Source organism: Gouania willdenowi, unplaced genomic scaffold, assembly GCF_900634775.1.
Source record: "Gouania willdenowi unplaced genomic scaffold, fGouWil2.1 scaffold_14_arrow_ctg1, whole genome shotgun sequence".
Classification (NCBI taxonomy): Eukaryota; Metazoa; Chordata; class Actinopteri; order Blenniiformes; family Gobiesocidae; genus Gouania; species Gouania willdenowi.
Genome location: NW_021144899.1, coordinates 546,294 through 561,617, shown reverse-complemented (window position 1 = coordinate 561,617; position 15,324 = coordinate 546,294). Strand labels below are relative to the sequence as shown.

General features: G+C 37.5%; 2 protein-coding genes across 6 annotated transcripts in view; one reads left to right on the top strand and one right to left on the bottom strand.

Annotated features, from left to right (window-relative positions):
• The window catches only part of LOC114458605 (uncharacterized), a 259,265-nt gene that overhangs the window by 34,604 nt on the left and 209,337 nt on the right, over positions 1–15,324 (top strand). The window lies entirely within an intron of this gene.
• Positions 341–7,990, bottom strand: LOC114458622 (rapamycin-insensitive companion of mTOR-like). Its single transcript, XM_028441051.1, has 6 exons — positions 7,828–7,990; positions 7,606–7,690; positions 6,317–6,442; positions 4,499–4,654; positions 754–890; positions 341–670 (listed from the first exon to the last, which is right to left on the bottom strand). The coding sequence occupies exons 1-5, from the start codon at positions 7,867–7,869 to the stop codon at positions 790–792; spliced, it is 510 nt and encodes a 169-aa protein (XP_028296852.1). The 5' UTR covers positions 7,870–7,990; the 3' UTR covers positions 341–670; positions 754–789.

The following is a 15,324-nucleotide window of genomic DNA, read 5'->3' as shown; positions in this document are numbered from 1 at the left end:
CAAACATCTTTATTACCAAGTTACTTCAACATCTTTTGCACTACTCACCACTGTACTATTATATTATTTAGTCTTGTACATTTTGGTCTTTGCTTGTTTTGTGTTTAATGTTGATATGTAATGTCATACCTTTGTTCATAGAGAGCATGGTTTACTGATGTAAATTCCTTGTGTGTGTGTGTGTGTGTGTGTGTGAGCACAATGAAGCTGATTTTGATTCTGATTAAGTATAGTCTTAAATCTTATCTTATAAAAGGCACTCTGCTTATTAGTTACGTCACCTTAACCTACCTCTTTCTCTTTTTTCTCTTTGTTGACGATGTACAACCTGAAGCGCTTCATGGTCTTTGTGCTGATGTCGTCCTCCTTCATCACCAGCCACTGACGCACAGAGCAGAAAGCCTCCTGGGACATCTTCCTCTCATGATCACTTCCAGCTTGAGGGTCAGCTTGAAGGCACTTGTGGAGGCTGTACCACTGCCACATTTCCTGAAAGGTGAAGGACTTGAGGCGACCCTGGCCATAAATGGCTTTGTCCACATTCACCTCCAGGTGACAGGAGACTTGGGGGATTAATTTAACAAATTGGAGCAGGTAATCCTTCACCCAATCATTATTTTGTCCTCTCCTGCCTGGTTCCTGGCTCTCTTTTATGTGACGGTCTACTAGACTACAGCATACAGAACATGACAATTAATTTAAGAAAAACAAAGTATACCAAGTATTTGATTCTCTTTAGTGAAAAACACTTACAATTTAACGTATCCCACGTCATTTTCTACCAGACACTTAATAGTTTTGCCACAATATTTCCCAAATGGGATTATGTGCTGCCCCAGATACTGCTTCTCTGATGGTGTTGGTGTGAAAGTCTGGCATCTTTTTTTTGGCTGAAATGTTAGACAATGTTAGACAACACTAGTAATAATAATAATAATCATAATAATAATAATAATAATATTAATACACACCCACACAGAACAACATGGATGTGAGGTAAACTCAACAACAAATGAATGATAAAATGAGAAACAAATGAAAAACAAAACCATTAATAAATGATAAACAACACTAGCAGCAATAATATTAACACACACCAAGAATTACAGACTACATTTTTCACATTTGTCAGGCATAGTTTTTCACATGTTCATACCATCATGTCTTTGTGCTGTACATAATGTAAATAAACCTGTACATGTTATAACCTTGCCCTCAAACCATGTGTATACATAAATGTTATAACTATTAGTGTTGTGTTCAAGACCGCACTATCCGAGACCAAGACTTGCCCGAGACCAGAATGCACCGAGACCAAGACAAGACCAAGACTTTCTGGAGCCGAGACCGAGTCAAGCCCAAGACCGAGACAAGCCGAGATCGAGACCAAGACCATAAACATTATTTTTTTCAATTTAAAAAAATCTATAAATAAATAATATTATGACAAGGTTCGACAGTTAAAAAACACTCTCTCTTTAATTTTAGTTTATTTTAAATACATTTGACGGACAAAAAAGGTGCCTGGAAAAAAATTAACTAAAATATTAAAACTACTACTGCTACTGATAAATTCACAATTATTCTACATATTTGAAAACAATATTTTTATGTCAGCTGAATGTACAGCAAGTGTTTAAAAGTATTTCTGCCAAGAAATAATGATTCTTGATTCTGATTCTTTGAGCTGTGCAGGTCAACAGGTCACAGATTTCACAAGATAATTTTTTAGTTTGAAAAAGCCTTTACACAGGTTATTTTTATTAATTCACTTAGTTGATATAGTTTAATTTGGTTGCTGTAATGTAACTAGGATATTAAATTAACAAAGGTTTCCAACTGTAACTGTAAAAGTGAAACTTTCTGAAATAAAACTACAAACAAGTTGTCATCAGTCTAAAAAACAAAGAGCTACAGGTAGATGTGAAACTAAATAAAACAAACTCAAACCCTGGAACAGTCATGTGACAAATCAACCAATTGTTCTTGTTGAGAATTATTATTATTATTCTGGATACAGTGGAAACAGAAACTAGAAAAAATAATTATATTGTGAAGCTGTTTATATTGTGGGGAACATATTATATACATTAATGTAATTGGAGTCTAAAGACACAAAAAAAACACCACTTTAAAAAGAAAACAGACTAATATAAGACCTCTTTACAGTTATTTGGCTCATTCTGTGCTAGTGCAACTCTGCGGCGATGACGCGCTGGTGACGACATAATCAAAGATGGCGGCGGCCCGGACGACAGCTGACATTATGTAATAAAGCCTTAAAAGACATGGATATAATGAAAAGAGTGGATGGACAGAGACATAAACATGCAGACTTTCACACGGACACACATGGACTTATTAAACACACACAGACTTATTAAACACACACGGACCTCAGTATACACGGTAAACGGAACAGGCTTCACCGCTCGGCTGGCACTAGGACCCAGAAGCAGAGTAAGTGCGTCCCCTATCCAGCCTTCACAGGCTGTAATATCACCAGTTTATCATTTTACCAGTTGTTAGAGTTACTGTCTTTACCAGTGAGATAATATTTATTCATGGTGATTGTTTTCTGGAGTTTTACTGGGATTTTTACCGGTGATTAGTTCATATCTCCCTTGCGCTCCGCGGTCCAAACTGACACCGTAGCCACACACGTATGAGTGTCACAAACGTCACTCAGTCACATTAAGGAAGGTTGTGGTCATTATACGGGGTGGATTAAATAATGAATAAAGGATTGTTTTATCTCGTTCTTCTTCTTGTTATTATCACATTATAAAAAAGTTTAAAAATAGCAGGAATTAGTGCTGGTCTCGAACGGTCTTGACGGAAAATCCCGAGTCCGAGACAAGACCGAGTCAAAATGCTTTAGAGTCCGAGACAAGACCAAGACCTTTAAAATTTGGTCTCGAGACCAAGACCGGTCTTGACCACCACAACACTACTATTACATAAAGATTGACCAGATGTCTGTATCTACAGACAGTACTGTAAAATGGAAGCTAAATTTGTTGACATGAATGTGTTATGGCAATTATTATATAAATCATCACATCATCAAATGTGTGTTCATGTGTAGAATTTGTCATGTGTTTTTTACTCGATGACTACATTATATCGTTGTACTTTTGAACAGAGACGTTGCTCCTTTGCTGAGTCATGTTAGATTAGATTACCCGCAGTACAGACAGATTGTGCTGTATTCACAGTGCCAGCAAAAAAACAGTCTCTGCTCAAGGTCTCATACCAAAGCTCTGATAAGCAGAGTAACAGTGATTTTCCACTTCTTCCTCCCTTCACACCCTCCTTCCCTCTCATCTTAGAGGGGGGCTGCTCCAATCTGTAAAGGTTGGTGCTCAGAAAACTTTCCGTGAGTTGCTGGGCGCTTTCCCTTCCTGCAGGATGGAAGACCTTTTTGTACTCCTTTTCAATTAGTTTATAAAAAATAATCTTTTATAAAATCATCATGTTTTCGTCTGGACCCCGTCATTCAACCAAAGGACAAATCATGTTTCCAAACGAGGACAATCGTAATTTTGCCATGACAAGTGACACCCACCATAGTATCTATTAGGGGTGTTGACAAAAAATGATTCTGCAATATATCACAATATTACGTTGCGCAATTTTTGGATTGATTCAAAATGCATCCATATCGATTTTTTTTTTTTTTTTAATTCAAAAAAATAAAATGAACATTTTTATTTATTTATTTTACCTTTATTTAACCAGGAATGTCTTTTCCACTGCAGGAGACATTGTAACTGCACAAAGAAGTGAGCTGAAACCTGGACATGTTGACCAGCTTGTGTTTTTCAATAAAATCTAAAAAAAAAGTACTAACTTTCTGCATTTATTTGTTGTTCTAGGCATGTACCTCAGTAAAGTTACACTAAAGTCATGTTGCACTAAAGTCAAAGTTGGTTTAAAATCCACAGGCAGATTGTATGTTATTTATTTATTTTAAGTTGTTGGCTCATGGCATTTTAACGCCAATGTTTTGAGTGTAAAATATGCCAATAAAATATATTTCATACATAATGTTCTCATGAAGGTGTACACATTTACAGATTAGTTGTTTCTTAAGTCATATATTAAAAAAAAATCACAATAATTGCCTTCTACTTTAATATTGGGATATATCGTATCGTATCGCGACCTATGTATCAGGATATGAATCGTATCGTCAGATGCCAGGCAATACACACCCCTAGTATCTATTGTACCCAGCACTGTGAGAATCTCATCCAGAAGGTGGAGGAACTCTCCACAATGTACACCAGGTAAAAATGGGAACAGGTGGATATTTCACAGAGTGGTATCACAAATTTCAAAAGAAAGTATGGAACACAAAACTGTAAACCTGCACAGACTCCACCATAACAAAGGAAATAATTATTCTTGCAATGTTCTCAATATTGTTTCCAGAGTTTATACATTCATAATGGCTAGTTGACTGGAAGACCCAAAAAAGAAAGTAGACACATACCCAGAACAAGTTCTGTGCTGCGATTGCTCCCAGCTGAGCCTTGGGATGCAGATACACTGCATCCAGACACACCCGAGAGCTTAGCTAGGATTGTGGGCCCCTGCTGATTGGCTAGAATCGAACCCCATGACTCAGAGACTGGAACTTCAATTAGATCTGAAAAATAGAAAATGGAAATGTATATCAAATTAAAAAATAATGTATAATCTTAGCTTAAAGTTTTAAAGAGAAACAATTTCCAAATTGAATTTAACAGTTACAGGTAAACAACTAAGTGTCAGTATAAAGATATTGGAAAAATAGCTTATTATCAATGTATTAGGGTGTAAGATTGGCAATAAACATGGCTCTCACACAAACAGCAAAAAAAGGTAATGTTTACTATCTAGAGTCTTCTGGTCTAAACACTGTTTAATGTGCTGTGAAAAGTAAGTTTGATTTTTGGTTTAACTAAGTTTATCCCAGTGGAAAAAAACATGCTTTTTTTTACATTAACAAATAAATAATTTATTAAACAGTACGCATAAAGAAAAAGAGAGATTCAGAATATGTGTTCACATTTGACAACATATGCAGATATAGGAAAAATAGAAAAATAAAATAATAATGTGTGTTTGAATGAAAAGGAAAGGTAATGTGAAGTTTAACTATGTCCAATCACGGACAAAAGGTGTGTGTTTTCTGTTATTATCATGACTCTCCCTCGTCTCTGTACCTACAGTGTGTTTGTGTGTGTGTTTTATTTACAGTAAACAATGACCAACATGCTGCAGAAGGCTACCAGAAGAGCAGACATGACGTTATGTTTAAAGCAAGTTTTACACCACTGTCCCACACTCAACTCTCTGCTTCCCGGGGCCGTGGACCAGGTTACCTCACCGCTCCCTCTCCGCTCTACGGTGGGGTCGGGGCCCCCGGCGTGACTGCGCTCGATACACTTTTATACTTTATTGTATGTTGCATATGTTTATATTGAAAAATAAAGCGCACGTTTTGAAACTGTTGTTTTCATGTTTGTGTCTAACAATACATACATGGTTAGGTAGGTAAGTAATAATTCAAAAATAAATTCCATTTTAAGATGCTTAAAAAACATAAAACATTGTGTTCTGTGACCGAAAGATAAACAAGGGCTTTTTAATGCTCATCTGTAAACACACACACAACCTCCTAGAGGCATGGCGGCCAATCGCACAGTGATACGTTCCCTCGACGCAGATCTACAGGTGGTCAACCTCTGCGTCACGTCAACGGTGTAGGTCCTGACGCAAAACCATATACCAGGCTTAATGCGACCTGACTGCTCACATTGTACGTCCATACACAAGACGTCGAAAAAAAAGAAGAAGAATAACCCAGAAGTGAATTGACACTCGTGATGCTAAACAAAAAGAAACACGCTGCCTTGGCAATTTGTGCCATTCTCTGCGGAGAAGCTTCAACAAAGAAAAGGCGGCGACGTGTGTGGACCAGGATCTAGCAGGGCAGACGTGGGCAGTAGGGTCTGTCACTTCTACAGCGGTCCTACTGTGTTCGCGCAAGCAAAGTGAGAGAGTTTGAGTTAAACTGGTTTCACATGGGGCGACTAGGATTTCAAACAAGTTTGATTTTCTTGTGACCATATGATTACTGATCAGGAGCTCGTCTTGAGGTGTTAATCACTTCTCGTGACCCCATGTTTACAACATGATGCACGACACACAATTTATCCGAGACACGGCCTGATCCCAAAAATAGACACACAAGTGAAAAATCGCTCAAAATGGGCCAAAAATCGCATGAACTGATATCATGAATGTGGAGAAATAAGGCTTGTACCTTGTTGGCAGCTAAAACCTAATTGAGACAGTCCACAGTACAGACAGTTGTTTTCTATGTGCTCCTGAAACTCCGCCTCTTCAGAATCCAGCAGCTGCCGTTCTCCCTGGCTTCCACCCGTCACATCTGGAATACAGAGTTTAAAGTGAAACCTGGTTGGCTGACACCCAACACCTGGTTCTGAGAATGAAACAGGCATATAACAGAGTATTTTAATTTAATACCCATTTTATTCCAAACAATACATGAAGAAGTGATGATAGTTACCACAGCAAAGACTATTGTTTTTTTTTTGTTCCAGGTGTTTTATGATTTTATTTATTTTACTTGTCTTTTATGTTACCCATCCCAAGGTTGTCATTATGTTCAGTCCTCATCTCTGGCCCCGCCTACATCCCTTCTGCACTGGCAGACCTATGTTTCTTTAAAGCTGACGGTGACAATCCCTAACATTTTTTAAACTGTACCTGCATTTCATGAAAAATGTGTTCTCATCAACTATCGAAGCCAGGCTGCCATCAAACACACTACCAAAGGGACTTCCCAACACATTTCTGTTCTTTTCACGGATTCAAAACTGTGCCAAAACAATGGCGGATGTTGATAATGTGGCTTTCCACAGCAACACCCGAGTACGGACGACATTTAATGTCTCACAGAGTGACGTCATATCACAGAAAACACTATAAACTAAAAAAAAAGGAAACATCGTCTTCCTTTTTTGACAAATAAACCCAATAACCCAGTGTAAAAAGGTAGAAAAACAATAAGTAAACACTTCTTAGATATCAGAAATGTAACTTTAAACATTGCAGTCATGTATTGTAAACTTTGCGTGATGACGTGAGGCATTTCAGATAAGTTGCAGCAGAACCAGGATTCTACTCTCTCTTCTGAAACTTTTTTGCTTCTGCGCCATCTTTGCATTCTTTGGGATTTCAAATGCCACAATGCAATGCGCAAAACTTCTCTGAAGTTCAAGTCACATGACCATTTGTCAACAAACCCAATGTTTTTGATGGAATGAAAAACAATGCAAACAGCATTCTTAACCTTTGGCATTTTTTATGAGTAAATCATCCCGTTTTGTGGAAGAAATACCTTTGATTTATATGAGGCCTATACTACTGTATGTCTTTATTTTGATCAATATGTCTATCTTTATTGCCAGCAGCTTTAATATCATTCAGCATCTGATGACGTAATATGTTATAGTTACAGTAATGCGGGTCATAGTGTTAACGTAGTCTCACAAGGTCCTCATTAAATCTCAGCTTTTCATATCTCACCACTTGAATCTGTAGAGCAGAATCCATCAGAACCCTCTACAGAATGCAGGCTGATCATCTTCTTAAAATATGGCCTTTCTTTGATCTGAAAGAACCAAAAAACCAACAATTTACTTATGAATGATGCTGTGTGTATAGGACTTTGTAAACTTCAGGTGATCAAACCCTATGGTCCTAATTGTGATGTTGGAACAAAAAGTCTGTGTGGATAGTTGACCTTACCTGGAGCATGTTGCTGATGTCAAAGGGCAAAGCCAGGCCCATGTATTCCTCTGAGGGGTTTAAAGTGGTGGAGGTGACAAAGGAGCGCAGAGACGATGAGCGCTGTAACGTGGTTTTGTTGATCGGGCTCAGCAGCTCTTCTTTGTCAAGAGAGCGCCCTCATAAACCTGAAGACAGGAAGACCAACATTTGTTTTCTCATCCTGCTCTTGCCTTTTGTTTTTTCCCCACTTTGTTTCCCAAAGTATTTCACTACGATTATTGAAAAACCTTGTTTCCATACGGAGGCTCCATCATTCACGGTAAGAGGCTCTGATTGTCTTTATATGAAAGGTTCTGAAACCAATGGTGGCCAGAAAAGGAGCCTTTTATACACATATAGTGAAGTCCTCAAATTTAGCTGGTTTTAGGTGTCTTCCCACTCCAATATAATATATTAATATGAGCTATTTAGTCCACAATGATATGTATAACATTATTTATATTTTATTTAATTATTATGAAATAGACAATTATCTTTTGAATATCTCTCAACAATATAACAGTATAATCCTTGCACAATGACAAATATAATGTATTTGCATCATGAAATCACAATATACCTATCTTTTAAAAAGCTCTATAATATGTTTAATGGTTGCCTGTCTATGTATGTTTTTTGTTGTCTTTTTGTCACATGATTATCACATGATCTCTCTTGCACAGCACAAGCACCTGTTTTTACTTGTTTTAATCATGTGCTGATAAAAACTCTGTTGAGTTAAAACGTGTTGACATGTCATTCCTGTAATAAATAATACATTTTTTAAACCTCAAGAATGCCTCGGATCTTCAGTTTTGGCTGCCGCTGCTACTTTTGTGTTACTTTTTGATTTACTGGAGAGGCAGGTCACTCATTCCCTTCTTCAAACAACTTTTTTGTCCACGTTTCACCTCACATGGGCGTGTTGAACACGGGACCCCACGCACTCCTGCTTTAATAATTAAAATGTTGATGTTTTTCACAGACCCTCGTCTGATGGCTCTCAAAAACAGAGCCCAATCCATATGGAATTTCTAGGGCCAATATACCAAATTTTGGTTGCTGAAAAAGACGATATGCAATATATTAGCCGATAATCTAATACATTGGTATGTATATGAAATAAGAACATTAAAGGTATTGTAGACGATGTTTAGCTTCCGGTTGGATCATCAAGACTATTGGTCCTCCTAATTGTCAATCATGTTTACGAAAGGCCGTCGTACGTACTCGTGCTCGGTGTGCACCGGGTCCTTTAAAATGGATTTTCACTTACCGGTGGCGAGTCTGACATAGTGGGAAAAGTGCAAATCTTCTTTTGTAAGGTAAGCTTGTATGACCGATGTCCACACCAACTTGTAAACAGAGTTGTGCACGAGGAAAACGGGGCTCGTGCACGCTCTCCCGCACACGTCTTTGTTTATTTCATAAAGATGAAACTTATATGACGCTAAAACGCTGTAATACACTCTGTAAAACTTGCGTAAAGAAGCTACAGTGCTCTCCTTGATGTATCTTAACAGCGTGTTTTCACGAGGACTTTATTATCATAGGGCACAAAAGTGTAGTGTTTGTTTTAATTTGCAAAGTTATAAGTTGACACATTATAAACAGCCAATGAATCAGTCATGCTATAGACGATGTTGATTATTAGACAAAAGCATGTTGTGAATAAGTGAGTGTAGGAAGGTTTTGGAATCCCTACCTTCTTGATGCCAGTGTGTGGAGTCCAGACTTTCTGATTTCATAGTAATAGCATTGGCCAAGAGGATGTCTTTGGCTAGAGAGCCCAGAGACTCACAGCGGGACAGCGATGGCTGGATGCGTTGGTGCTGCAGTCTCCTGAGGGTGGCGTAGCCCTGAGCATCCTGGGAACTTGTGCACCCAGTGTGGGAATACTTCCACCTGGATTTCCCTGAAGCTTCTCTGGAGCCAGAATGGCCCAAAGAGCTGCTTTGGGTGCAATGTGAAGAATACTTCAGAGACTGCGTCCTGCGGACAGAAGTGAGAGAGCCGCTAGGACGGGCACGATACATAAAGTAGGACTTTGGAAGTGAGAGAAGTGAGGAACACAGGCGGAGGGCTGAGGACTGTGTGGTTCCTGTAGTGCTGGAAAGGTTGGCACCATCTGTGGCTTCAGTGGAGAGAAGAATATCCTTGGAAGGGCTGGAGCTTGGGGAGGATAAGCAGGAGGAGTTGTCACTGTTAAAGCTTTGACTGTGGGATTTAAACTGGTTTTCTCTGCCTCTTAAATGCCAATCTTCACCCAGTTGGTCATGGCAGCTTCCATGTTGGTTCTCAGTGTCCTCTTCATCATCATCTCCAATGCTGAGAGTTCTCTCTTTTTCTGTGGCAGTTTTCCTCACAAATGACGTGTGCATCCCTCTTGTCAAGCCTTGAGACATAAAAGATGTGTTTTATTGATCCCCAAAGGGGGAATTCAGGATTGTGAATCAGAAATTAATCAGGTATTTGCAGTGGGTTGGACACAAACCACTACTAGTCTCAAATTTTCCAGTTTGGTCTTACTTTTGTGACTGGTGCTGTTGGGCTCGGTAAGCTTAACGTTACCGAGGTCAGAGGTTGTTTGACAAAAGTCCAATCCTGTCTCTAACTCTTCAGCTACGACTGGCCACAGAGAACTGCGGCTGTGCCTCACAGCGTCCCAGCCATGCTGCTTCAATGTGTCACAGCCCTGCCTGGTCTTACTAATGAAGCCAAGCACATACAGACATGTCCTGCACAGAAAGCAAGGCAATATTAGAGTTTATTTTACATTCTTACTCATTCACAGTACATATAACATTTTTATTTGAGTTGAAAGAAATACTTCTTTGGCAGAATAGAAAGAGCATTGTGCCAATCAGGTCTAGATTTAAATCAGACAAAAATATTATTTTTGATTAAATTGATTAAAAATATTTATTTAGCACTGGCATTCCAACAATGCACAATACAATAAAAAAAGACACAAAATGACATTTTTAACTTGACTCCTTCAGATATACAGTAAATACTAATCTACAGGCCTATAAATGACTGGGCTGCTGAAAGGTAGTCAAAATTAACAAGTTCTCAAATCAAAAGACAATGATGAGGATCAAGTACAGTCACGACGAAATGCAAAATATCTGAATAGATCTCAGTGAAACATGTGCTGACAGACTCTAAAGCTTAATTTCTGCTTCTGATGCGTAGTCAGGATTTTTTGGAGGCACATCAGGCATAGGGATCCGCTTTCATGCAGAGAGCTACGCATAGCCACTGAGAGAGAGGTGAAAGAACGAGAACAAAAATGTTGTCAAGCGAATCACTGTCCTCCTTGTCTGGCAAAATAACGCAATAAATCACAGAAATAATTAAGTAAAGAGACTTACAGTATATGCATCCGTTTAAGGGACTTCATATCCGACAATGCAATGTGCAAAACTTTTTTGACAAGGCCAATTAGAGAGTGTTTACAGTAGAGATCAAAACAAACTTTCAAAAGCTAATTTCCACCTTCTCATTCTTTTTTATAAGCAAATAATATTTTTTTTATCTGATAAAATGTATCTTTATCAACTTTAAAGTAAAAAAAATGCAGGTACTTTAAAAAAAAAATTAAAATCCCCTTGTTAGTTGTAATAACAATAAACTGTACCCTCTGAGTGACAGAACCTCACAGTGGTGTGCCAAAGCCATGATGTCAGGAATCACTTTGTTCTCCAGCAGCAGGTTTAGGCCCCAGTTTGATGAACCAATGTTTCCCTAGGAAAGGAAAAAACGAGTAAACTCACTGTAGAAGTTATTTGCCTAAAGAAAAAAAATGTATGCATTTCTGAAACCCGAACAGAACAACAGCTGACCAGAGCCCAAAGTGCTGCCTTCAGTTGTTTGACACCCTCCCAGGTTTCCAGGACTGGAGATCGCACAGTGTAGCTGAGATCTGAAACTACATTCTACAAGACCGAAAAAATACACCATTACCATTCAAGTAGTTGTGGATACTTTTTGCTGCAATGTAGTGAAGAGTTACTGTATGAAACAAAACACAGAGTCAAGTGTACTTGTATAACACATTTTATATGACAAACATAAATTGAATGTGCGCTAAGTAGATATATAGAAAAGTAGTGTTTTAGTTTACTCTTGTAATAATACAATTTTAAAAAGAATAGGAATTAAATATTATATAAAAACAGCCAAACTTAACTCAAGGTTAAAGGCTTTTAATTTGCTCTTGAAAAACTAAACAGTTGATTGAGAAAGTATAAGCTGTGTTAGAGTACATAGAATGAGATCGCAATGTCACAAATATAAGAAAAAGCAATACTAATAACTCATTTAAAGAGAAACTAAACCCCAAAACCTGATTACAAATGTAATTTTGTTGACTGATCTATAGTCCAACTCTTATTTGAATTTGGAGTATTTTCTTGTAAAAAGATAAGAGTGACTGCCCCCCAGGCATGTGCAGAGGGGACTTGAGTTCTAATCTTGATTAATTTACTGAACTTTTTTTTTTTGTGAATTTTTCCTCTGGGATATCAATAAAGGTCAATTCTATTCTATTCTACTCTATGATAAACTTAAAAAAAGTATGTCAGAATAATGTGAAACCCTTTATATGTTATTTTTGTCTTTATATATAAACGATAATAAAAAATATTAAAACCAAAAGTCAAATTAAATGACTATAATATTTGGGTGAAGAAACATGTATAAAAACCATGGACATTCTGTAAAACACTCATTTCTCACAACACTGACAGCAGAGCAACAACAGGAATAACTTTATCCTGGTTGTTAACCTGCTCTGCAGCATGTTTACTGTAGAGGCTAAATTACCATGGTTACTTGTCCTGGATAATCGTGTTCAACCTACTTGGGAATAGGTTTATAAAGTATAGCTGATTTTTCCAGGCTTTATCCCTTATTCTGGTTTTGTGTGATACCCCCCTGGAGATGGTCACTGCTAGTATTGTGTACTTTTACTGAGGTTAGAAAACAAAAATAAAACTGTAAAATTAAAATAAAGACGTGTTAGAATTGATTAATTATTGTCTTCCGATTTGATTAAAACTGAAAAAAAAGAGGATTCCAGGAAGAGTAGTCACAGTTCTGTGTCTAATAGTGATCTAAATTCAACTTAATACATTATGTACTTCATGTGTTCTAAATTAATGCACAGCTTGAATTACAGCTTTGTGGTAATAGGCCGTATCTTCACCCCTCCTTTATTATTGGATTATCATGCACCATCAACTTTCACTGTTGGCCCCGCCCCTCCTATAAAAGCTGAGAGGAGGGAGGAGGGTTTCCTCCAATCACAGCCCTCGGTAAGCATTGATTGACAGCCTCAATGACACTTAATCTAGTTAGGAGCTAATACTTTACATGCTCTGCACCTGCAATGCCAACAAAATTAAGATGTCATACTTTTCATCAAGAAAAACATACATTTCAATCTGTGAAACTAAATGAGGAGAGTAAGCATTAGTAGTTCCTAAAAGCACATTACTGGCTTAACTTTACAGCACTGTGGCACTTTTATTTTCTCATTTGTTAACATGCCTGTTGGGTATTTTAAGATGAGGCACTATTCATTTTTATATTAGACAATTTTATTTAATATTATTTAATCTTGCACTAAAGTCTAAAGTAAATTATCTTTTAATGTATTGCTTGATTGATCAAGCTATGTCACAGAAGTGCTCTGTTTAGGGTTGAATGTTAAAATAAGGTTTATAAGCTTTATCTTTTTAATGTATTATAGAAGTATCGGATTGGGAATCGGTGTCGGCCAATTCTCAAAATCAAAAGACTCGGACTCAGGGGCAAAAAAACCTGATCGGGACATCCCTAGTAAGCAATGAACATGCAACAAGCAATTAATATTTTTTTTTACAATAACAACAATGGACTGTCAATGAAATTTGACAATAAAGCACAATGCATGTATTGTTTTTCACAAGCAGCGTTAATCGTACCTGTTTTTTGAGGAGTTTGCAGCCAGTCTTCTCATGAGCCAGCTGACCATACAAGTGCACAGGGGGGTACACTTTGTGGCGCTGAAACTCGCTACCTCACACACAGGCAGAAACGTTACACAATGTTACATTAATATTATTACACTGTTAATACATAGCAAATATAGCATTGCCACCTTTTTTATACCCACACACAAGTTGGCTAGCAATCTTAACTTTTAAACTGTGGGTCAGTCCCCCTTAGCTAAACCACTCTCTGACAGACCTGCCCCAACATCATGAAATCTCTATCCCCATTAATAACCATATAGTAGGTCCAAATGTATGGTCATCCCCATTTTTTCAATAAATTGTGATGAAATGCACAATTCAGATCCAATACGAATGAAACTCAGTGTGGGGGTTAGTTGATCCAACCAAATCCTACATAACTGAGTCAAATTTCATAAAGATCGATCAATAACGAACCGAGATTTTGCCAATGATGAGAGAAAGGGATTTTTCAATTTTTGAAACTGATGCAGCATCAGTATATTGATTGAGATCCCCTCCAAAATTTGGTGGAATCTTTGATGGCGTAACGTCAATCTTTGTTTAAACTTTCGTTGTAATCTGTTGAGTACTTTTGACATATTCCTGCTAACATACAAACAAATAAACAAACACAGGTGAAAATATTACCTCTGTGGCTCAGGAAAAAAACACAGGAGGCAGACAGTACCTCTGCCTCCCTGTAGGAGCAGTGTGAAGCAACACTATTTTTGCTTTGTCATACACTAAATGTTCATGTTAAAAAGATTGATATATTTTCTCAATTTTGTCAGTTTTCAGTCAAAGCTAATAATAAATGCTTTGTCACTGATAAAATGGGTAATGAAATAAAGAAGCACCTCTGACTGCTGCGCCGTACATAGCTGTCATTATTAACTGGTTTTCGGTACGTAGTAAGAGCCTTGTTTAGTCGTCCCTCTATCATATCCACATATTGCCGATTATACACCTGAAAGGACACAGCAACAATGAAGGAAGAGTGGGTTTTTGAAGGAGCGATCAAATAACTGTGCGTAGTGAAACCTGCCTTTTTCCACATTTCCATCTGCTTTTTGACATATCCGTTGTCGCTCAGGTAAGAAAATCCTTTTGGAATCGAGAGAAGCCTGGAGAAAACATAAACAAAAAGAAGTCATTTTAAGACTGTTTATTTTTGTTTACTACTATTATAAAAGCTGTTTTTATGAGATGAGTCACACACATGAATGAACACTTTACCCCTCAGCAGAGGTGTAAAGAGTACTGATATACCATACTCAAGTAGAAGTACTCTTAATGGATTAAAATTGTACTCAAAAACAAGAACAAGTAAGTCATACATAAAATACCCAAGTACAAGTTAAAAGTAGCTCAATTAAATAGTATTCAAAGTAAAAGTTACTAGTTGCATTCACCCCCTACATTTATTTTTGGTAATAAATCTTGCCACTGTTCCCTTGCATACAGTAAACAT